This window comes from Semicossyphus pulcher, unplaced genomic scaffold (assembly GCF_022749685.1).
Source record: "Semicossyphus pulcher isolate SPU_LCO1_2020_fin unplaced genomic scaffold, fSemPul1.0.p SCAF_5, whole genome shotgun sequence".
NCBI classification, from domain to species: domain Eukaryota; kingdom Metazoa; phylum Chordata; class Actinopteri; order Labriformes; family Labridae; genus Semicossyphus; species Semicossyphus pulcher.
The window spans coordinates 32,285,630-32,310,336 of NW_027211726.1; the positions used below are offsets into that span (position 1 = coordinate 32,285,630).

Here is a 24,707-nt window from a genome sequence, read left to right on the forward strand (position 1 = left end):
CATCATCACTCACACTCACTGTCACACCTGCTGCTGAACAGGTGAACAACAGCTCACTGTAACTAATCATGTTGTTTGTTTGTATCAGGATGCAGCAGCAGAGACCAGACTCTCCTGGACCCAGCTGTGTGTCCATGAAGAGTGACGGGTCTATGGGTAAACCTATTGACTTTAAAGTTGGACATCCTGCTGATGGAAGGTAAGAATTTATCAAATCAATATGAATATAAAATATTATTCTTTAGATTATTTTATGACCATGTTGCCATTATTTATAGAACAGCTTTAGAGAGACGGGAAATATTGTGAAGAGAGAGTGGGGATGACATGCAGCAAAGGGCTGAGGTGGAGTTGAACCCTGGGCCGCTGCAGTGAGGACTGTAGCCTCTGCACATGGAGCACACACTCCAGCACCTGAGCTACACCACCGCCCTGCTCACACTCCTCTGAATTCTTGCTCCAGAGTTTTTTTAGTTCAGAATTTTCCCTAAAGTCACATATATGGTAACCAGTTAGGCAAAGCAAGCCTGTTTTTAAACTGTCTTTTGCACATTAAGTGTGAAAGTGTGATTGTCGTACAGAACTTTGAGTTATTCAGCCTCATAGCTGGCCTGCAGAACGGTGTCCCTCTTTGTTTCTGGCCTCCAAGTTGACCTCAACAACTGCTCTGACTACCTTGGTCACACCTGCTGCTGAACAGGTGAACAACAGCTCACTGTAACTAATCATGTTGTTTGTTTGTATCAGGATGCAGCAGCAGAGACCAGACTCTCCTGGACCCAGCTGTGTGTCCATGAAGAGTGACCGGTCTATGGGTCGACCTATTGACTTTAAAGTTGGACATCCTGCTGATGGAAGGTAAGAATCAAAAATTAATGTTCTGACTCTGCTGAGAAAAGACTCATGTCCTGGTCCAGAGCTTCATAGTGTGTTCTGTTACTCATCAGTTAGTTATTATATATATATATATATATATATATATATATATAATAACAACAATAATAATAATAATAATATAGAAGATAAAATAAATAAAATAAATAATAAAAACATTTAGATGCTACATTTTACAATTTCTTTTCAGGTGAAGCTTACATTCCAGGTTTCTATTATGTTCATGTGTGGTTCCCAGAGCTGCACAAAGTCTCTCCGCTTGCCTTTAAGTAAGTTAGTCTTTCCAGACCGATAGAGTTCGTAAGTTCCTTTATCCACATTTTCAATGATGGAGCGTCCATACTCTTCCAACACAGAGCAATAGCTCTCCTGGCATGTAGAAGTCCAAAGTCCAGAATTTTAGTCCGCTTCTGTGTTTGTATAAAGTCCTCTGGATATATTCCAAGCACACAGAGTTTGACATTTAAGGGGATTCTGGTGTTAAACATCTCTGATAAACATTTTGTACCATCCTTCCAGAAAATTTGAATCTTTGGACATTCCCATAGACAGTGAAAAAGAGTGCCTTTCTCATTTGAACATTTAGTACAGACATCTGGAATAGTATCAGACATGTGGTGGAGTTTGACAGGGGTTATGTACGTTCTCATTGACCATTTATATTGAAGTAATTTAAACCATGTGTTTATTGTCTGCTTTTGCACTTTTAAACAAGCCTCATTCCAGTCCGCCTCATCGATATCTTCCTGTATATCAGTTTTCCAAGCATTCAGTTTATCAAGTGTTGAATCTTTTGTGTATGCCACCAATATGCTGTAATATTTAGATAGGTGGCTCTTCCCTCCCAAATTTCCAAGTGTTATCTCCTCAAGTTTTGATAAAGGTGGAATATACATAATCTGTTCATATTTAGATGAAATGAAGCTTTTTAACTGTAAATATTTGAAGAAATGTTTTTGGGGATTTGACATCTCTCACATAATTGATTAAAAGAAAGTAAAACACCATCTACATAAAGGTCCTTCATTTTCTGAATACCTTTTAAAAACCATGACCCAAATCCTCCATGCTTTCTGCCAGGTGTAAACTGCTTATTACCCCAAATAGGAGTAAATTGCGACAGTACAGGCATATCACCTACATGTCTGTGTGCAGCATGCCAAACTGAAATTGTATTTTTAAGAAAGGGATTTTTTGTTACTTTTTTCAATGTCTTGATATCTGAAGAGTATAGATATACATTTAGTGGAAGATCTGGAATGGACTTTTGCTCAGTGCTTACCCAAGCTGGAGATGCCGTGGTGCAAAAGTAATATGATGCTGAAGTCAGCTGGGCAGCCATGTAGTACCATCTAAGATTGGGGAGTTGAAGCCCTCCCCTCTCATAAGGAAGGTATAATAGTTTAAGGCGGAGTCTAGCCTTTCTGTCATTCCAAATGAATTGACTGAATATTTTGTTAAGTTTATCGTAGAACATGTTTGGTAGTGGCAATGGGAGTGTTTGGAATAATATAAAAATGTAGGTAAAATAGTCATTTTTAATATATTAATTCGTCAGACCATGGAGATAGGCAAGCTGGACCATCGGTTCAATGTTCCTGTCACCTTGTCTACCAGGGGGTCATAATTTGCTGGGATTATTCCATCTAGTTCAGGAGTGATTTTAACACCTGGGTATTTAAAACCTTCAGTAGTTGTCATAAAAGGAGTATTTACTACGGGATTATGTCTTTCCTCTTTATTAAGAAACATTAATACTGATTTTGAATTATTAATTTTATATCCAGAGAACCCTCCAAATGTTTCAAGTAATGTCATTAGATTAGGGATGCTATTTTTTAAATTTGTCAGGAAAAATATTATATCATCTGCAAATAAAGAAATGCGATGGTCTATCCCCCCAATTGTAATGCCTGATAGTCCTACGTGTGCTCTTACAGCCATGGCTAGAGGCTCAATTGCTAGTGTGAATAACAGTGGACACAGAGGGCAGCCCTGTCTGGTTGATCGCTGTAAACTAAAGGGCTTTGAGATGTTACTGTTAGTCAGGATTTGTGCAGTTGGGTTTGTGTATATTAATCGAATCCAGTTGAGATAAAGTTCACCTTGCCCATATCTTGGAAGGACTTCAAAAAGGTAACCCCATTCTATTCTATCAAATGCTTGACATGCATCTACTGATAGCATTGCTGTATCTTTTGCATTCTGTCGCTCATGCAATATATTTAACACCCGTCTGATATTGTGATATCCCTGTCGTTTTTGTATGAAACCTTGTTGATCATCAATTATCATTTAGGGAGATATTTATCTAATCTTTTAGAAAGTGCCTTGCAGAGTATCTTTGTGTCACATCCCATTAAACTAATTCCCCTGTAGGATGAGCATTCCGTTGGGGGCTTGTTTGGTTTTAATATTAGGGTTATTGTTGCTAATCTTGGTGAATGTGGGAGCGTTCCTAAAATAAACGATTCTTCATACATGTCAAGAAGTGGCCTTGAAAGTTGTTTTTTAAATGTTTTATAAAACTCTATAGGTCATCCATCCGGTCCGGGTGCTTTACCGATATTTATATCCCCTATAGCTTCACAAAGGTCTGCTGCTGTTGTTAATGGACTATCCAATGTTATTTTTTCATCATCTGATAGAGTCTGAAATTGCAACTGGTCAAGGAAGGTTTTTTGAGCCTCTATATTTCCTGTATATTCAGATTTGTATAGTAATTTATAATAGTTTTAAAATGGTCATTTATCTCTGATGGTTCTACAGTTAAATTGCCGGATGTTGACTTTATACTATTAATTGTTCTTTCAGCTTGCGTTTTCTTTATTCTCCAGGCCAACAATTTCCCTGCTTCTTCCCCTTGGTCGTAATATGTTTGTTTCATCCACATTAGACTTTTAGCTACTCTGTCAGTTGTTAATTTATCGTAATGAGCTCTCATGATAGACAGATTATGTAACTTTTCAGGGTCATTGTTATTATAAATTTCAGTCTCCGCGTTTTTAATGTGGTTTTCTAGTGCTTGTAATTCTTGGTTGTGTTGTTTGGTTTTAGAACTTGTGTAACTAATAATTTCACCTCTTATGTAAGCTTTAAATGCTCCCATCTAATGCTGGCCGTGGTTTCACCTTTATTTAGTTCTAAATATTTATCAATGCAACTTTCCACAAATTGAACAAAGGTTGGATCTTGTAATAAAAAAACTTGTAACCTCCACCTTCTCGGGCATTGCTCAATCCTACCTAATTGGATCTCCATAGAAACTGCTGCATGATCACTAATTACAATACTATTGTACCAGCATTTTTTGACATTAGACATGAATTCCACAGAGACTAAAAAATAATCAATGCGTGAATGACTTTTATACGAGCTTGAGTAACAGGAGTATTCCCTTCTGTTTGGGTTTTGTGTCCTCCACACTTCAATCATTCCTAGGTCTTTTATATAATTAATCAGAGTTTTCCTGGTTTGTACATGAGTTGTATCTATTTGGGTGGATCTATCTAACACTGGATCTAGGGCACAATTAAAATCTCCTCCCATAATGTAAAGTCCTTCCAAAGCTGACACAGTTAAAAATAGTCTTTCAAAAAACAATGGGTTGTCGTCGTTAGGGCCATAGACATTTATAAGATTTAATTTTAGTGTCAGGATATTACCTTGAACAATAATATATCTTCCGGATGGGTCTTGAATGGTTTTTGAAAGTTGAAATGGTATTGAATTGTGTATGAGAATGACAACTCCCCTTGCATGACTACTAAAACAAGCATGAAATACTTGACCTGGCCATCTTTTAATCAAATAATGTATGTCTGAGGAAACTAAATGTGATTCCTGTAGGAATATTATTTTAGATTTAAGATATTTTACCCTATTTAATACTTGTTTCATTTTGGCTAGTTTTCTCATTCCACGGACATTCCAGCTTGAAATATTAATGTTCAAACTACTTTTCTGTTTTGTTTTCTCTCTATGATAATGATGAATAAAATGCAAGTGTACACACACACACACACACACACACACACACACAATAGTCTGAACAATCCCTCCCTCAATCTTAGCATTTCCCAAACTGAAATGCACATCTTTCCCCTTAAGTAACTTTGGGGGACGCTGATCCACAATTTGAGGAGCAACTAGTCAGCGTAGCCCAACCCAAGCCCTCAATATCAACCAGTGTCCGTCAACCGTACACTTTCAAAATGGCTTAGTAATTTCTCCCTTTTGAATGATAAAATATCGGTAATACAGTACAACCATATTAAGAAAATGTATACCGGACCAAACATGGGCTACAAAATATGTAAATAATAGCAACCCATTATATGCACTACACAGAGTTGTGTTTAAATAAGCACACTTGAAAACAGCAAAAGGTATGTATATACTTACGAAAGAACCTGGTATATATATGTGTGTGTTCGAAACTCAACTCAAAACAGCTCACTTTGAAGTACTTGGACTCCCATCTACACCTCCTGATAGTCACAGCTAATTAGCTGTTTCTCAGTTGGAGTCCTAATATTATGTTGTGGTCTTCAGTACCGCATCATTTTGAGTTCACGGGTCACGTGTAGCTGCTGTTGCTTGTGGAATGTTTTTGCAGAACTTTTCAGCCTCCTGTGGCGTTGAGAAGAGATGGATCTTACCTCCGTGCAGTACTCTCAGCCTGCATGGGTTATGCTGGAATCCACGGAAGGCGTTTATGTCAACAAACAGCTTCGTTACCGGGTTAAATCCCGTCGGATGCAAACAGTCTCTGCCGAGAGATCCTCTGCAAATGATAACTTGACCCCGTCATGTTTAATATCTTCGCTTTGCCTCTCGATAGACGAACTCCTTCTCCTGGAACTTTAAAAAGCGAACCAGGACCGCTCTGTTTTGGTTGGGCTTCCCCGATGCTAGTGTACGGTGCACCCTCTCCAATGTAAACGATCTGTTAGGGTTCAGCCTTAGCCATCGCGGTAACATGTCGTTAATGAAGTCGAGCAGTGTTTGTTGGCCCTCAGCTCCTTCTCTCATACCAAAAAGCCGGAGGTTCTTTCTTCTGCCCCGGTTCTCCAGATCTTCTGTTTTAGACTCAAGATATGCGATTCTCTTCGTGGCCGAGTCTAGAGCAGCTTCTGCCTTTTCAAGTATTTTTTCAGTCTCGTGTATGCGGCTTTCAGCTTCTTCAATATGTGCTGCGTTGGTGGAAACATCCCTTTTTACGTCTGTCACTTTACCTTCCAGCGCAGCCATTGAGTTCGCCATATCAGTCAGACGGATGTCGATATTGTCCAACTTTGTTCCGAAGTCCGCTTGGAGTGATTTCAGCTCCTTTAACACTTCAGCTATGTTAGCCATGTTAGCTTCTGTGTCGCTCGGTGGACTTGGCGGAGTTGTTTTAGTGCCAGTCTTGCGTCCTCAAGTAAAAATATCACACTGCTTGATTGCAGAAGGTTTTGACATATCAAGACCGAGGTTCTTTAGGAATGTTATCCGAATATGTTAGGGCTTTTTAAATGAAATCGTGTACGGCTGCGGGAGCATCCTCGCTAAGCTGCCATCTTGGTCCAGGTCACGTGACTTCCCATGATCCCATTAGTTGTGCTAGGCTTGCACTCACTGCTAGCCAAATTGTAGCGAGCTTGCTCGCTAAACAGAGACAGCAGCATGAGCTCTGCAGAAAAGCAGTGAAAGTTAACGATAGTCTAATTAATTTATAATGCAATACTATAAACAACAACCTTATCATGATCATAATTTGTGAATAAAGCTGTGTTATAAAATTAACTTTAATTTATTATCTCAGGTACCTGCATTACCTGTATGTCACGTATGGAGACTCCATTAAAAAGGTGACTGCACACGAGGTACACCCCTGCCTGGGGCTGCACAGCCATCGGCCACTATCGGAGCCCAGATCCGCCGATGATTATAGTTTATCGGGGCCGATTAATCGGCCAAAACGATCAATCGGTCGACCTCTAAAATAAAATAATCCAACAACTGAGAGAAAAACAAACAAAGTAGAAAAAGCAACGTAAAATGAGCTTCCGCCTACCAAACTGGTTTAGGTTACGATTTACTGGTTTAGGTTCAGTTACCAGTAACCTAAACACAAACCAGCTCCTGGTGTAACCTGGGCAGAAGACAGTGACAGCTCCTCCATTGGAGACATAGACAGTGTCAGCGCTGCTAAATAATCATGGTCAAAGTATGTCTGCCCTGCTCCGTAGAGGATTTGTATTTGGGTCCATCCATCCATCCGTTGTGTGCAGTAGTGGGTAGTAACATGTTACACTGAATCCGTTTCATGTACTTGAGTAATTTTTTCAAATAATTGTATTTCTAAGAGTACTTGTTTTTCGTAGAATACTTTTTACTGTTACTCTGGTAAATTTGCGATAAAAAATATGTACTTCTACTCTGTTACATTGGGCTACACATGTCTCACTACTTTTATTGACACCAGGGTTGGAAATGAAGCCCCCGCCAGTCCGAAGTATAACTGTTAAGGATCGGTTAATGACTTCACCACATACGCGGACGTGTCTGTGAAGCGGACAGCGGTACTTCCATCTGACAACAACACCACTGTCTAATCCCTTAGCAGATGCCTGCGACGTCTCTGCTACTGATTTCTAGTGAATACGCTAACGCAACCAACCTCTACTAAGTTAACCATCATCAGTGTCGTCTGCAAGCACCAGTTACCAACTTATCAAGAGCTAACCACAGAACATAGAGGAGAAGAGGGGCACGGTGAGCCGCCTCGTGTTTCTGGTGCACACTGTTTGTCATTGAAGCAAACATTCATGAGACACCATCATTTCTTTCTGGCAGTGATGGAGACAAACACACAGGAGAAGGGCTGAGTAATATTCAGGCCTGCACGTGTTTTTTTTTGGTTTGCAAAGAAACATTTTAGTCGGCTATATCAGTTTAATGACAAGTATGTCAAAGCAAACTATCTGGGTCAAATGACCGCCGACCAAATGACCAAAAACAAATCATATCAGCGATGTTGAAAAACATTTATGGAATATTGTTACGGTTAGAAAAGATGTTTTAAAAATAAGTGAACGTTAGCCAGTTACTGACAGAAGAGTTTGGACAATGCATGGTAAGATTTCATTTAATCTGAATATGATTTAACTTCTGAATGTGCACATCGTCTTATCTTGTGTTACAACATATTGATGTAATGAATTGTATCTAATGAAGTTACTCACTGCTTGAGTAGTTTGTTTATGTGATACTTTCTTACTCTTACTTAAGTAGTTATTTCTAAAGCTACTTTTACTCCTACTTGAGTAAATATAATTATAAAGTAAGAGTACTTTTACTTGAGTACCGTTTCTGGTTACTCTACCCACCACTGCTTGAGGGGTGGGTTTCTGTACTCCCAACCCTGACAGTTCTTGGTTGCCTTCATTCTGTCCTCTGCATCACTGGCAAAACATGTCTTGGCAGTTTGGGAATAAAACCAATAGTGATCATAATCAGTGGTTTGCTCTCATGCTATCTTTCCATCTTTCAACATTGGACACCCTCCTCCCACTGACCCAGCCCTCATGGTCAGACCCCACAGCTCACTCCCTCTATCAGTCAGCTGTGTCATTAATTGTCCTTAAACTTGATGTTTTCTCCACAGAGTTCAGCAGAGCTCAGAGGTTCACAGTGATCAGTCCGCCCAGCAGCATCAGACAGACCTGGACTCCACATTTAAGGTGTGTACAACACACTGTTTACAATGAACTACATTAACTACAGGCTAAATGCCAAACCATCATTCAGTCTCCATGCTGTTCTGTTTGAGCAGCAGGCCTTCAGACTGACTGATGGATCACATGTTGTGTTCTACCAGTTTATATTCATGTTCAGAGTCTGATTCTGTTCCAGCTGCTGGAGGAGAACATCGTCACATTTGTGAAGAACGAGCTGAAGAGAGTCCAGAGGGTTCTGAGTTCAGATTACCCAGCATGCTTAGAGAGTCAGAGGGAGGAGGAGGAGGTGTTGGATGGTGATGATGAAGATCAGAGGAGCAGCAGAGATGCATTTGTGAAGATCACTCTGCACTTCCTGAGGAGAATAAATCAGGAGGAGCTGGCTGACTGTCTGCAGAGCAGTAAGAGGATTTAATCAGGTTTAACATGATGGAAAGAGGAAATGCAGGTTTACATTTCTAAACTTAGTAAATATGATACACACATCTATATCAGATCAGAGCTTGTTTGTCATCCACTAAATGCTTTAATAAAACTGATGCAGAAGGAAAAACTCTAAAGCCACACTTGAATGTTGAGATTTTCTTCAGGATCCACTCTTTGATATCATTTGTTGTTTGTTTATTCAGGAGCTGTTGCTGCAGAGTGCCGACAGAAACTGAAGTCTAACCTGAAGGAGAAGTTCCAGTGTGTGTTTGAGGGGATCGCTAAAGCAGGAAACCCAACCCTTCTGAATCAGATCTACACAGAGCTCTACATCACAGAGGGAGGGACTGGAGAGGTCAATGATGAACATGAGGTCAGACAGATCGAAACAGCATCCAGGAAACCAGACAGACCAGAAACAACCATCAGACAAGAAGACATCTTTAAAGCCTCACCTGGAAGAGATGGACCAATCAGAACAGTGATGACAAAGGGAGTGGCTGGCATTGGGAAAACAGTCTTAACACAGAAGTTCACTCTGGACTGGGCTGAAGACAAAGCCAACCAGGACATACAGTTCATGTTTCCCTTCACCTTCAGAGAGCTGAATGTGCTGAAAGAGAAGAAGTTCAGCTTGGTGGAACTTGTTCATCACTTCTTCACTGAAACCAAAGAAGCAGGAATCTGCAGGTTTGAAGAGTTCCAGGTTGTGTTCATCTTTGACGGTCTGGATGAGTGTCGACTTCCTCTGGACTTCCACAACAATGAGATCCTGACTGATGTCACAGAGTCCAGCTCAGTGGATGTGCTGCTGACAAACCTCATCAGAGGGAAACTCCTTCCCTCTGCTCGCCTCTGGATAACCACACGACCCGCAGCAGCCAATCAGATCCCTCCTGAGCGTGTTGACATGGTGACAGAGGTCAGAGGGTTCACTGACCCACAGAAGGAGGAGTACTTCAGGAAGAGATTCAGAGATGAGGAGCAGGCCGGCAGAATCATCTCCCACATCAAGACATCCCGAAGCCTCCACATCATGTGCCACATCCCAGTCTTCTGCTGGATCACTGCTACAGTTCTGGAGGACGTGTTGAAGACCAGAGAGGGAGGAGAGCTGCCAAAGACCCTGACTGAGATGTACATCCACTTCCTGGTGGTTCAGACCAAACTGAAGAACATCAAGTATGATGGAGGAGCTGAGACAGATAAACACTGGAGTCCAGAGAGCAGGAAGATGATTGAGTCTCTGGGAAAACTGTCTTTTGAGCAGCTGCAGAAAGGAAACCTGATCTTCTATGAGTCAGACCTGACAGAGTGTGGCATCGATATCAGAGCAGCCTCAGTGTACTCAGGAGTGTTCACACAGGTCTTTAAAGAGGAGAGAGGACTGTACCAGGACACGGTGTTCTGCTTCATCCATCTGAGTGTTCAGGAGTTTCTGGCTGCTCTTCATGTCTATCTGACGTTCATCAACTCCAGGGTCAATCTGCTGTCAGGAGAACAAACAACCTGGTGGTCTAAAGTGTTCAGAGAAACAACACATTTCTATCAGAGTGCTGTGGACCAGGCCTTACAGAGTCCAAACGGACACTTGGACTTGTATCTCCGCTTCCTCCTCGGTCTTTCACTAGAAACCAATCAGAGTCTCCTGAGAGGTCTGCTGACACAGACAGGAAGTGGTTCACAGACCAAAAAGGAAACAGTCGAGTACATTGGGACAAAGATCAGTAAGAATCTGTCTGCAGAGAAAAGCATCAATCTGTTCCACTGTCTGAATGAACTGAATGATAGTTCTCTAGTGGAGCAGATCCAACAGTCCCTGAGATCAGGACGTCTCTCCACAGAGAAACTGTCTCCTGCTCAGTGGTCAGCTCTGGGCTTCATCTTACTGTCATCAGAAAAAGATCTGGACGTGTTTGACCTGAAGAAGTACTCTGCTTCAGAGGAGGCTCTTCTGAGGCTGCTGCCAGTGGTCAAAGCCTCCAACAAAGCTCTGTACGTGAACACATCATTCTCCATGTTAAATGTAGTTTTACTTGATTCAGAAAAAACAACTATCTCTTGTAATTGTTTCCTTTTATGTACTGTTGATTCCTCTTCAGGCTGAGTGGCTGTAACCTGTCAGAGAGAAGCTGTGAGGCTCTGTCCTCAGTCCTCAGCTCCCAGTCCTCTTCTCTGAGAGAGCTGGACCTGAGTCACAACAACCTGCAGGATTCAGGAGTGACTCTTCTGTCTGCCGGTCTAAAAACTCCACACTGCAGACTGGAAACTCTCAGGTTAGTGTGCAGCTGTGGAAAATAATAACCCTCTGAGCTCACATGTTCTGAATATTTGCTCAGTTCTCAGCTCTCAGTCCTGTGAGTCTGAATAACCCTGTAATTAAAATGGCTTTAATATCACACTGAAGGGGTCAGCTGACAAAGGATCTTGTCACCAGTATTGTGTTTATGTTCACGGCTCAGTAACTTGACTTGGATATATACGTGACGAGCGGCAAACACACCCTCACTCAAGGGTGAGGTTGGGTACAATTTATTAATTTTATTTAACTACGGGAAAGCCTGCCAACGCCACCCTGGGAATTTCGCCCAGGGAGATATTTAAATCACAGTGCAGTTAATAAGGCACTCAGGTTCGTTTTACAAATGGAGCATGAGACGTGGTTCAGGTACAAAAAAATACAAATATACTTTATTTTCAAAAAGGGGTAAAATTGACTTATTTTAAAATAACACCATATACACAAGGATGTGAGGGAAGGGACCCTAGCAGGGCTGGAGCTTACCAGTGGGAGGAAGTGGGACCATGAGGGGGAGAGGAATCCCAGGAGAGGAGCACCCGAGGGTTTGTGACACTCGCGCACACACATGCACACACAATGGTGAAAAAGCAAAACCACGGGTTACACAGCACACAGGAGGGGGATACCACCACCAGGACACCAGGACCACCACCGTAAGCTTCCAGTCCTGAAAGGAGAAGGGAAATTAGTGAGGCTGGACACCGTACATCAAAACACAACTTCTCAAAGAACAATTTACCAAAATTAAGCTTCCAAGAACAACAACAAAGAAAGAGAATTTACCAAAATTAAGCAGTTGAAAATAACAACTCAAAGAAACAATCTACCAAAAGCAAATGTACGCAAAATTCTAATGTATGACACAACAAAAGAACTTCAGCTGTAGTACTTTCCAAAGTTGGTATCACACAAACAAGCAAAATTAAACAAACACATACAAGACATTTAAATCGGTGGTGAAACCAAATTCAGAAAATAACTAAAATTAAGTGAGCCAACCCGCCACTATCACTCATTAAAATAAATATAGGCCCGATACAGTCAGGACACACATATGCCAGGAGCAAAGCAACGCAAGGCGAAGCAAGGCAGCTGTGAAGCGTGCTACAATAAAGCCAGCAAAGAGAAGCAAAACAGCGGCAGGCAAAGAGAAGCAAAACAGCGCCCGGCAAAGAGAAGCAAAACAGCGGCCGGCAAAGAGAAGCAAAACAGCCGCAGGCAAAGAGAAGCAAAACAGCGGCAGGCAAAAAGAAGCAAAACAGCGCCCGGCAAAGAGAAGCAAAACAGCGCCTGGCAAAGAGAAGCAAAACAGCGCCAGGCAAAGAGAAGCAAAACAGCGCCCGGCAAAGCAGCAGTGTTTCTCTGTCGCGTCACACGACCCAGTTAATCTCGATCAGCGCACAAGATCACACACATGGGAGAGAGGAGGAGAGGCGAGTTTCATGCTCGCCTGGCTGCAGTGGCAAACCACGGCCGGCACAGAGCGTCAGGACGGGGATTCCCCGTGAGCTGCTGAGGCGGACAACGCCGAACTGCACCGGTGCTGCGGTAGAGACCGGAAGTGAGGCAACCAGGGAGGGGGCGGAACCTCGGAGCCAAAGAGCAAGAGGGCGACAAGATGCACAGTGCTTGCCTATATAGAGTGGCCTCATGAGCTGATTGGCTAACAAGAGAGCGCTGGGCAGCACAGTTACATTCAGAGCAGGGATGATGCATTTCATCCTGCTACATATAAATGCTGGTCTAAGACAGTCTGAGTTATGTTCATCTGGACTCCATCATGTGTGGTCCAAAGAGAAGAATCCCAACGACGACTGTAATAAAGCAGAGATGATGATTGGAACATTTATAAACTTATAAAGAGCCTTTCCTTCAGACTGAACAGTCCAGTACAGTAGCTGCATCACTGCTGATGACAAAGCAATCTGTGTTGATCTCTGGCTCCTTCTTACCTTCACTCCTCCCCGAGTACTTTGCCCACACACTTGAAGGTGCTGACCCTCTATCCCACAGCTTCATACTCTGCAAACTGCCCCAATGTTCTCTGGAGGTCACAGAGAAACTAAGTCAGCAGAACGTTATCCACAGCAGAGGCCATCATGACGGACCCTCTCTACCCATGCTTTGTCTTCATATCCTGTTAATGAAAGTCAGAAAATAATCTTTCACAAGGTGACAACCGTATGTGGCGCCGGTGTAGCTCAGCCATTAAGACGCGCCCCATGTATAGAGGCACACTACTCGACGCAAGGGCCCTGGGTTCGACTCTGACCTTTGGCCCTTTGCTGCATGTCCTCCCCGGTCTCTCTTCCATCATTCCCAACTCTATCCAATGTGTTGTCCAATAAAGGCGGGGGAAAAAATGGGCAGCAAGTTCAGATTGTTTGACCTGAGTGAGTTGACAGGTAAGGGTGACTTAGTTTCCTCACCGTATCGGGCTCTGTGAGTGAGGGTGAGAATTTTGAACTTGATCCTTTACACAACGGGGAGTCAGTGAAGACATCTGAGGATGGGGGTAATGTGAGACCTGGTGAGGAGTCTTGCAGCAGCATTCTGTGTTGACTGCAGGCGATTAAGCGCAGACTTGCTGAGTGACGAGAGGAGTGTGTGGCAGTCGTCGAGGTGAAACTACAGTTGAAACTAAAGTTCTCAGTTTACTTATATTTCTTAGGTGGACATAACATGATCTGGTTACCTGCTTAACATGGCTGTCAAAAGATGATGATTTATCAACTATTACTCCTAAATGACGTGGGCTAAAGCCAACAGCAGAGGAAAGGGGCCCAATGTTGTGATCCTGTGAGCTGATTGGATGGAAAGAGCTCAAGACGGTAGGAATAAGAGAGGAGCTAGCATGAAGTGGATGAGAGTTATGATGCATATTGGACCTAATAGTCATTACTTTATCAACACAGAAGGAAAGGAAGGTATTGCAGTCATCAACAGTGAAACATGGTAATGTGGAGAGCGCTGGTGAAACAATGTTTTAAATAGTTATGAAACGTTGGGATTTCTTTTTGATGAAGAAATCAGGTCAGCAAAATAAGCCGTCCAGGCTTCCTGTACTGCTTCTTTAAAAGAACGCCGGAGATCTTTAAGATGTAGGCGATGCACTTCCACAGACGTTCAGACCTGTGACAGTGTGGTCTCAGGCAGCAGACAGCCTCTGTTATCCACTGACAACTGTTGCAGGTAGCCCGAGTCCTAACCTTTAAAGGTGCCTCTTTGTCCAGTAACATGGAGCAATGACCATTAAAAGACTGCGTTAAAAACTCAACATTGTGAGGATTTATATTAAAATCACAGCAGGAGTGTGCTGAGAACTGGTCGGCTGTATTTCCTGTAATGAGGAGGCTCTTCTGAGGCTGCTGCCAGTGGTCAAAGCCTCCAACAAAGCTCTGTACGTGAACACATCATTCTCCATGTTAAATGTAGTTTTACTTTATTGAGAAAAAACAACTATCTCTTGTAATTGTTTCCTTTTATGTGCTGTTGATTCCTCTTCAGGCTGAGTGGCTGTTACCTGTCAGAGAGAAGCTGTGAGGCTCTGTCCTCAGTCCTCAGCTCCCAGTCCTCTTCTCTGAGAGAGCTGGACCTGAGTAACAACAACCTGCAGGATTCAGGAGTGACTCTTCTGTCTGCCGGTCTAAAAACTCCACACTGCAGACTGGAAACTCTCAGGTTAGTGTGCAGCTGTGTGAAAATGATAACCCTCTGAGCTCACATGTTCTGTATATGTGCTCAGTTCTCAGCTCTCAGTCCTGTGAGTCTGAATAACCCTGCACAGCAAATTCGGCCCTTTGGAATAAACTCTCTGAGTTAAAATCAACTCAGTTTGAGTGTACATGTGAGACCATCGAATAAACTCTCGGGCATAGTTAAAGTTACTCTTTTCCGGGAGTTGATCTTTCAACTCTTTTTAGGAGTTAAAACTGAACTCCTCTGGGAGTTAAAACACTACTCCCATTAAGAGGAAAAAGCACTCTCATTGAGAGTTCATTTTAGGTGAACTCTTTCACAGTGTTAACAGTGAAATTGTTTTATTGAACACTTACAGAGTTAATATATAAAATCACAAAAAATGTTTTTTAGATGAAAATTAATACAAAAAACACATAAATTACTTCAATGCCTTTATTTGAACACATCCAGAAAGTGTGTTCACAACTCCTTGCTTCATGAATATTAACTTTTGTAACAAGTTACATTTGGAGTAAAAGCTTTCTTCAGTAACAGTGTAAACATGTAACAGCATACACATTTAAAATAAACAGCTACAATGGCAGCTTAACAGTTAGGAAATTGTGTGGTCAAATGGAAATCACAAATAAAAAATATGTAGTAAAAAAATAAATTTGCATATTTCAGCAAAACTGTAAAAAAATACACCATACCACATCCCTCTGTGCTGCATAAACTTTTCTGAGGAAAGTGCAAGTGTGATCATTTTTAGAACAACCTTAAATGTAAATGTACAGCAGTCTGTTAGGATTCTGAAAGCAAACTTCTCTGTAATGCAGGATTATGTTAACATGAAATAGAATGTTAAACGTGCTGTTAAAGCACGAAAACATGTACAAGAACGTAAAACATGAATTCAATACATTCAGTTTGGCCAACATTTTAGGCATTTTAGACCAACAGATTAAATAATACAGCCCTCTGACACAACATCAAAATAAAAATCACACCCATAGGACATTTGAGAATCCAAACTTTTGAAATGTCTTAATTTCTCCCTTTCTAGAACCAGTATCTTCCTGGGGATGTTTTCACTAACTTGGAAAGCATGGAAATGGTCATGGAAACAAGTTTCATGTTCATTTAGAACTAAAACACTTTACCATTGTGCAAAATGATAGAAGTTATTTTGCTGAAGACTGGTGTGTTTTCTTGTGTCAGTACAAACAAAGAGGCCAACGCGATATTCACACTTTACCCAGTTTGTCAGGTTGACAGTGGCTTGTGAATCAATGTGAAGATATGTAGACACATGCTCTGTACACTCTAGTGTTTCAAGTAAACACATTTTGACTGGACCAGACTCAATTGCTTTTGAAGTCAGGCATTCCCAATGATAGGCTACTGCAAACTGGTGTTTCCTTGCAAGTGATACTGTTAAAAAGTTTTTCACACCATCCTTAAAAAAATGGTGTTTAGCCATAGTCCAGCCATAGCCATAGCCTTAGTCATAGTCCAGATATGAATGAGGGGTCCAATTTTTCGAATGCACCTCGGATAGTGGACCATGAAATGATGTTTTGGAATCAAGTTCTTTGATGGGTACAGTTCTTTGAAGAGCTGGTGATGTTCAATGATAAGGTGCTTTAAATACACGGTCATCCCTTCAGTGATTGAGTATGAGAACACAATGTTTATTATGTTCAGCAACAAGAGCATCAAGCGCCAGTGCAAATCATCCTCTGATACCAGGTCACCAAATATCAAAGGTGATCAAACACAGTGTTTGTGATGCGTTTAACCCTATTCCATGTCCGACACAGTCAAGCTTTACATTTGTTGGCTTGTTTTTCTTTTCCACATAGCCATAATTAAAAGCATAAATCCTATTCAAGAGGCTTTCTTTGGAGATGAAATGTTCAATCAAATATTCAAATAGAAGTTTGACCTCATATTGACCAACCCCTTCCAAGATGTCATGCATGATGTCAACTGCATCATTTTCTGCATTATGGAAATACTGCAAAGTGTTCAGTATGCTCTTTCTGTTGATGCCAAATGAAGAAGTTGGATCATCTACCAAAGAAGAATAATGTTGATCATTGAGAACTGGTGATCTTATGGTCAAACGTGGGTCATCTTCTGAGAAAACTGACTGAGCTGAAGATTTATCAATTAGGCAAAGTCTACAGAAGTCATTTGCACTAAATGACTCCAAGAATCCAAGAATGCTGTGCATACCCAAATTATCACCAGTAATTTGTGCAAGAGTGCCACGCACAGGAAATTCAGCAAATGGAAGAGCAACCCCAGTTGTCTCTAATATTTTCAAGTCTCTTACTAAGGGTTTCAGAATTTCATCAATGCCGTATTTCTTAGCATCTTGTGCATGAAACAATGATACTAGATGAATATTCATTAAGGCAGAATTCACCTTGGGTGGAAGATTCCTGAGGATGAAGTAAAGACAGCCAACTTTATGAATACCTTTTTTTGACCCTAGTGGGTTTGCACACTCAACATCGTCATAGAACAACTGGATTTGGAGGGCAAACTTGTCACTTGAAAACAAGGGATGACTTTTGAAGTAGCTTCCACCACAGAAGTTCTCGTATTTGTCACTCTGAGTAGATGTTTGCATCATCTCAGAAATAGTTTCATTCTTGAAGATGAACTGGAGTGTTTTGAGTATGGGAATATATATGAATTTGTCAATGATTGGAACTTGCTCATAGGTTCCACTTTTGCTATTTCGTCTGGTATCAAACCTTATACCTAGACGCTTTTCAACTGGTACAATATCCCATTTTTCTGTGAAATATTTCTTCCATTTACTGTTAGAATTCAAGTGGCTAAAAGGGTTGTCAATACCTTTAAATAACTCTTCTATGGCTGATCTTGCAGGATTGCCGGCAGGTAGTAAGTTTAGTACATGGTCCTGAATATTAGACTGTAAGTCTCCCACAAATTCCTCTAAATTCTCGATGGTAGAAAGCACTACAGTATTTGGTACACCGCTTCCTGAAAGCTTGGCAATAATTGATGCACACATATCTTTGCTGCCCGTTGACACTGAAGGGCCTGCTTCAATATTTTGGTGCTGAGATGAAGTGGAAGGTGTTTCATCATTTAGGCACAGAGGATTATTGTGCTCTTGAATGGCATGGTTGGAATGGGTCTCCTCTGTTGCACATGTGTTGACAATATGCGCATGTATCTTTATGAGATGTCTTCTAAACCCAGAATAACTAGAGAATTGCAAGCAACATCCTATTTGACCACATTTTAGCCTCAGATTTTTCCCAGGATAGATTCCATGCATTAGTTTGAGGTGCCTGAATAAAAGTAAGGCTGTACCAAAGGATGACGCACAGAGGAAACATCTCAACATTTTTGCTGCTGGAACTTTTTACGGCTTGTTTAACAACTTTGCTCTCAACTCCTTGACTTTTGGCGTTTCTTCCATTGTGCCAATATTAGGGATGCACGATATGAAAAATTCAAACCGATACCGATAACCGATAATTAACTGCTTCTTGTGGCCGATACCGATACCGATAACCGATAAGTTCATATTTTTATATTTAATATAATCTTTATATAATCTGCAGTTTGTGCACCTAGGAAAATAAAAAATGTAAGAGTGATGAAAAACTAATATTTTAGTAGCTCTGGTTTAACTATAACAGCAAATAACAGTCCTGGCTCTTCAAATGTTCATGTATTTTTTGTATGAGTAAGGCACCACAATACTTCATAAACAATAAAAAACTATTGGATACACTTGGGATGTGTCATATCACACACATAGTCAAGTAGTTGAAACAAAAATTAAATACAAATAAAATCTACTGTGATTGCACACAGTGAATTTACGTGCATCTTAGTATAGGCTTTTCAAAACGTAATCTTAAGGCCTGTGGTCAGTTGCTATAGATTAAAAAAGAACAGCAGCAAAAGACATTTTACATATTAATTCAGAAAATCAACTCTGCATCCCTCAAGCAAAGGGTTTAACAGAACTATGACTGGTTTATCTGCATCATATTCAAGTATTTTTGCATAACAAAGGAATACATCTATTCAACCTTTAGTACGTGAGGATGAGGTAGGTATTTGTGTAGTTTTTAAGTCAAAGGTTTTTCAAATATATAATAAATTAAATGCATTGACATCTGTCAACCTCAACTACAAAAAACAAACAAAGTGCATCCTCAACAAAAGGTGTGTATAGAAATATTACTGCTTTAACTGCATAGGGCATCGTAGAGATTCCTCTGAAATTTTCTAGTTTAAAATAAAAAAAAAAAAAACTTAAAACGATTTCCAATTTCCACTACTCAACATTTCTTACCCTCCTCCAAAGTACATCTTTTCACTTGTCACTTTGTCTAATCTCTACTTTGTCTTTTCTATTTGTTATGTGAGGGCATCAGTGGGAGATTTGTTTTGATAAAAAGAAGCATCTCTGCCTTCTCACACCAAATTCTGTTTCTTTGTTCATCAATAACATTTGCAGCCGCAGAAAACAAACGTTCACTGTCTATGCTGGTGCAAGGGGCTGACAGGTATTTCCTTGCGAGCGAGGCAAGGTCTGGGAACCGGGATTTGAAAGATGCAAGATGAAACAGGGGCTCTGTATAGATGTGATTGAATCGCTGCTCTATGGCTTGCAGTAGGGTGCTCTTTGAAGTTTGAACTCCATGATCTGTTGCAACAGTCTTGTTTAACAGACGTTTTAAGGCTTCAGTGGAGGGGATCACGTCAGCTGCTGTGGCTGTCGCTGAGCTAATGTCTTTTGTTAGCTGTTCACACGGGTTAACTATAGTCAACATGTTTTCAGTTAAAGTCCATTGATGTGCGTTCAGAAAAGCAGGTCATTCAAAATCTACTGCATATGCTGCAAGGGCTCGCCTCTGCTCCAACAAACATCTTAGCATGTAGAACGTGCTATTCCATCTCGTGGGCACGTCTTGTTGAAGCCTTGTGTCTTTCATGCCTAGTTGTGTCTGTAAGTCTTTAAGACGGGAGGTGGCAAGTTGGGAGTGTTTGAAGTGACCGACCATCTTCCTGCTGATCGAAACACAGCCTATGATGCTTCTTTGGCTCAGCACAGCCTCGTTTACGGCGAGCTGTAAAGTGTGTGCCATACGGCCCAAGCTTGAGAGCCCACATTCCTCCATGGCCTTGGACATATTGCGTGCATTATCCCTGAGCACAACATGCACTTTGTCTTTTGTTATACTCCACCGTTCAAGCATGGTTTCAAAAGCTTGGCATATCATTGTCGCTGTATGCGACCCGGAGCACTCCTGTGCGTGCAGCAAGGCTTTTTGCATCCTAAAGTCTTCATCCAACCAGTTAAGCTAAGCAAACTGACCGGACTAACGTCAGAAGTCCATATGTCCGTGGTGAAACGTATGTTTAGTCCGTTCTTGTCGATCAAATTATGAATGTGTGTGGCGACTAAATCGTACAAGGCAGGGAGGGACACATCCAAGAAGAAGCGGCGGCTTGGGAGGGTGTAACGTGGCTCCAAATGCGCTACTAACTTGCGAAAACCCGGATCCTCTACCACAGAAAAAGGCTGGTCGTCAAGCGCTATGAATTCCATTACGTTGTCGTTTATGGCTTTAGCCTTTTCGCTGTCTCTAGAAAACTTTTTACAGTTTTCAAATGCCTGCTGAATGGGGACGTCCACGGTCCGTGATGTTGTTTTAGCCTTGGTGCTAGTAGCTGCTGCCGCGGCTGCTTCATATTCTTTTAATATAGCTTCGCCGCGATGAAGACCTTTCAGGTGAGACATAAGATTTGTTGTGTTAAAACTTGCCGTCTTCTTTCCTCCTCTCGGAATCCTCGTTGAACATGTTTTGCAAATAGCAATGGTGTTGTCATCTGCTGCCACCGAGAAAAACAACCAAACTGGCGAAGACATGCTAGCTCCGGTGTCCTGCTGTTAGCGCAGCCAGTCAGGCAGACACGGGGCCAGCTTGCCTTGGGTCCTGCTAGTAAAGCGCGGTAGATGATGTCACAAGCGCGACACGGCCTGTTTTAAAAGGCGCGAAATGTCTAGCAAGCAATTTCACCAATTCCCTAACTTTATCAGATCTATTTATCGGATTACATTTATTTATCGGAGCAATAAAAATGATGTAATTTCCCCCCATATCGACCGATTATTTATCCGTCCGATAATTATCGTGCATCCCTAGCCAATATCTATGTTGTACAGAGTAGTCTGCAAAAATGTGTACAGGCTGGACAGAGCATCATCATATTTCACACTGAAAACAAAGTGGGACTTGAACAGCTCATCAAATGCGCCCAAGGATGTACCTGACTGACATGGAAGAACTTTTTACATATTTATCTTCCCTTTAAACAATTTGACGCCGAGCCGGACAGAGTAATCATAAAGAACCGCTAGCTGCACGGCTAACAGAAGCTATAATTAGCAGCGGGTACTTTAGCAAAGCTATCAGTTGATCAGGAGCCGTGTCTCAACAAAAGTTGTGAATTCTTTGCTCATGTTTTAAAGTCGTCAGTAGTACATGACCAACAGAGACGCTCCGCTCCAGCAGCGTCTAACATTAGAAAGTCTGAGAAGTAATAAATTCACTGTCTCGTCTCCCCCTCTCTCCCGTTAATAACCGAGCGCCCCCTACAGGCCTGGAGCACTTCCGTTGTGAGGGCTGTATTTGCAGCGTTTTTCTTTTGCATGTGTTTTCTGGGTTTGTGTGTTTTTGACTTTGCATCGTTTCTGTATTTTCAGCTCGTTTCTTGTAATCGAAATCGTTTGGGCTGTTGCAGCACGTTTGACCTTGTCGGCCACCATACTTTTTTGAGCATGGATCCTTCAAAGATGGGAAGAGAGCCACAATCCCAAGGGCATGGAACTCCTTTGTGGCTTTAGTTACAGCTCTCCTGCAAATGCAAAATAATTCATTGTCATATGATTCTTTCCTCCTCACAAAAGTAAATTTCATGTTATAAACAAAAAGCCACTTACCCTTCCTTTTCACGCATGTGAGCTACTATGATGTTCACCATTAATCGCCGAGTAGAATCTTTCAAACTATCCTCATACTCATTGACGACTGTCCTCCCTGCTGGCTTAGTAGTGAGAATCTGCTCCACTATCTGAAGACAGAAGATAACAAGACAGCAAAGATAAGATGTGATTTTTAAACAAAATAACTATCTCCATATATTTATTATACAAATGATAAATTAAGATAATTTTTCATTTCCGTAACCCCAATTTTCTTAATCTTGTTTTAAGAGTCAGGCAAACAAAAAGTGTAAAAGTAAATAATTAAAATACATTTCTTGCATGGGTGCTGTCCATGACAGGTTGAATAATTGGACATCCAGCATCACATGTGTCACTAGCTGGACTGCTTAAGCTTGAGATGGACAATGTATCTGTTAGACTTGGAGATGAAGGCCCTTCACCATCTTGCTGCAGGATTGAAATATCTGAGGATACAGGGCACAAACAATCAAAAATTAAGAACCACAATGCTACCATTTACCATATAATCGGGGCCTGGTCACCACCATCTGAGATGAATACAGACAACAGTCGGAAATTGTCTTTGACAAAGCATCAGGAAGTCTATGATAAATATGTACAGGATGCCATGACAATCTCATGGAGTAAGTTGTGATCACTTAAATAGAAAACCAATTTAAATTGTGGAAGTGGAAACAAATTGTCCTTCAGTCTGTGGCCTCCTAAAGTTCATTATACTGTGACTGAGAAATAGACACCATTTGAACAATTAGCTAAAAGAAAAGATTTCGTGTGCTAGCTTAACCCAAAATCCCAACTTGCCCCAACTTCCAGATGACTATTTTGTAAGTCCTATAAACAAATACCAAAATAGTTCCTACCACAAGTGTCACGTATTCTGTCGAGTCTGTATTTTCAGCCATATGCTTGGATGATTCTGCTCGTGGGAGGTCTGAAATATACATGGTACATAGAATGTTGTTTTGGTATCTAATCAATGTTTGTTCAAATATATATATACTAATATATATATTTACTTTATCTTCAAACTGAAAATGAAACTGAAATTTGAAATCACTTTACCATCATCAGTGTAGATGACAAAGCACACTTCTTTGATTGTTGCAAGCTCTGGAAAGACATCCTCATCCACCTCTATGCCCTGCTCATCCGTGACTCTCAGTGGCTTATTTTCTGGTAGGAGAAACTTCTGCTGCACTGAAGCACAACAGTCATGATGCCATCAACAAAGTTATTATTACTTTCCCTTAAATGCCTTCAGACAAACCAAAAAAAACTTACCTGCAGTGATAAATTCCATGAAGCTGACGTCTTCCAGTTTGACATATTTCTTTGTCCCTCCATGTTTCACCTTTATCAACATCTTGAACACAAGATAGAACTTTATTATTCCCAAAGAAAATTCTCGTGCCAGATTTCTCCAAAAAAATGGCAAAAAAACCCTGAAATAAGTAACAAGTAAAGATTGTTACTGTAACATGAGTCTCTGTTGGGGCTGATGTGATTGTATGTTCAACACAAAGTTAATCCATTAACATGTTCGAGTAAAGCAAACCAGGCATTGTTCTGATATGTATGGTTTTAACAGCGCTACTTTGTCTAAGTAGTTTATACAGTGACATTTGTAGAAGATATACAAGGGTATTTTATCACAGGTTTTAGGTGCTCTTACAAACATTCAGCAAGTTAAAGATGCTGGGCTCACCTGGGCTCCCCAGAGGTGTTAGCCTACCTTACCTTACATCATTGCACTCTACTGTTAGCTTGTTAGCTAGCGCAACTTTAGGTCTAACAACTGATCCGGCTGTGTCTCCCTGCTATTAATTAAGATAATACAATCTCTAACAGTGGAGACAGGCTCGCGCTGCTGTCTGGGCTGTTGATTCAACATAAATAGGAGGCAAATGTGTAAACGTTCCCTTCTCAGCATTCCCTCAAAGCATGTCCCGTGTCCGTGTCGGATACCTTCCTCAAAGAGGCCGCTGGTTCCGCACACGTAAATCTAACGGAAACAACACGTGTTCGTGAATATTTCGATAGAACTAGAAATGCTGTAACGTAACGCTAACTATCTTACAATTGATCAAAAACAGAAGTAACGAGAAGAACGTTAAAACGTTAATTACATGCAGGAAGACGTGGCTAACTTCAGGTTCACAGTGTATTCTGCGCGTTTAACAGGGGCGGTGCAATTAAGTTACTGTCAGCAGCTAACTAGCAAGTTCGTCGTAGCAAATATAAGCAATAACGTTATATACACTAACAGAAAATCCGTCACACGTTAACATTTAGTTTGAGACGTAAAATTGCACTTTTACCTGTCTCTCGAGGAAGTCAAAGTGATCACTGCTTGACGCGGTAAGAGAGCCGTTAGGAATGAACTCAGGAGAAGTGTTTATTCACTACCCACAACACCCTGTGAATGAACTTCGATATTTCACACCACCGAAGAGTTTCCCTCAACACAAGCTGGGGTCTACATGAGAGAATAAACTCCAAAAATCTAACTCCTTCACTATTTTTTGTCTAACTCCTGATTTTGAAACTCTAAGAATTTGCTGTGTGTAATTAAAATGGCTTTAATATCACACTGAAGGGGTCAGCTGACAAAGGATCTTGTCACCAGTGTTGTGTTCATGTTCAC

General features: G+C 41.2%; 2 protein-coding genes across 2 annotated transcripts in view; both read left to right on the forward strand.

Annotated features, from left to right (window-relative positions):
• LOC138608375 (NLR family CARD domain-containing protein 3-like) overlaps positions 1–24,707 on the forward strand; it is a 186,272-nt gene that overhangs the window by 146 nt on the left and 161,419 nt on the right. The gene's annotated exons all lie outside the window — the stretch shown is intronic.
• On the forward strand, positions 90–15,019 carry LOC138608550 (NLR family CARD domain-containing protein 3-like; the record flags this gene model as incomplete). The annotated part of the gene is made up of 7 exons (XM_069681154.1): positions 90–199; positions 748–858; positions 8,546–8,621; positions 8,794–9,019; positions 9,248–11,039; positions 11,147–11,320; positions 14,854–15,019. Coding segments are annotated over exons 1-7 (2,655 nt in total), but the record flags the coding sequence as incomplete, so codon positions are not given.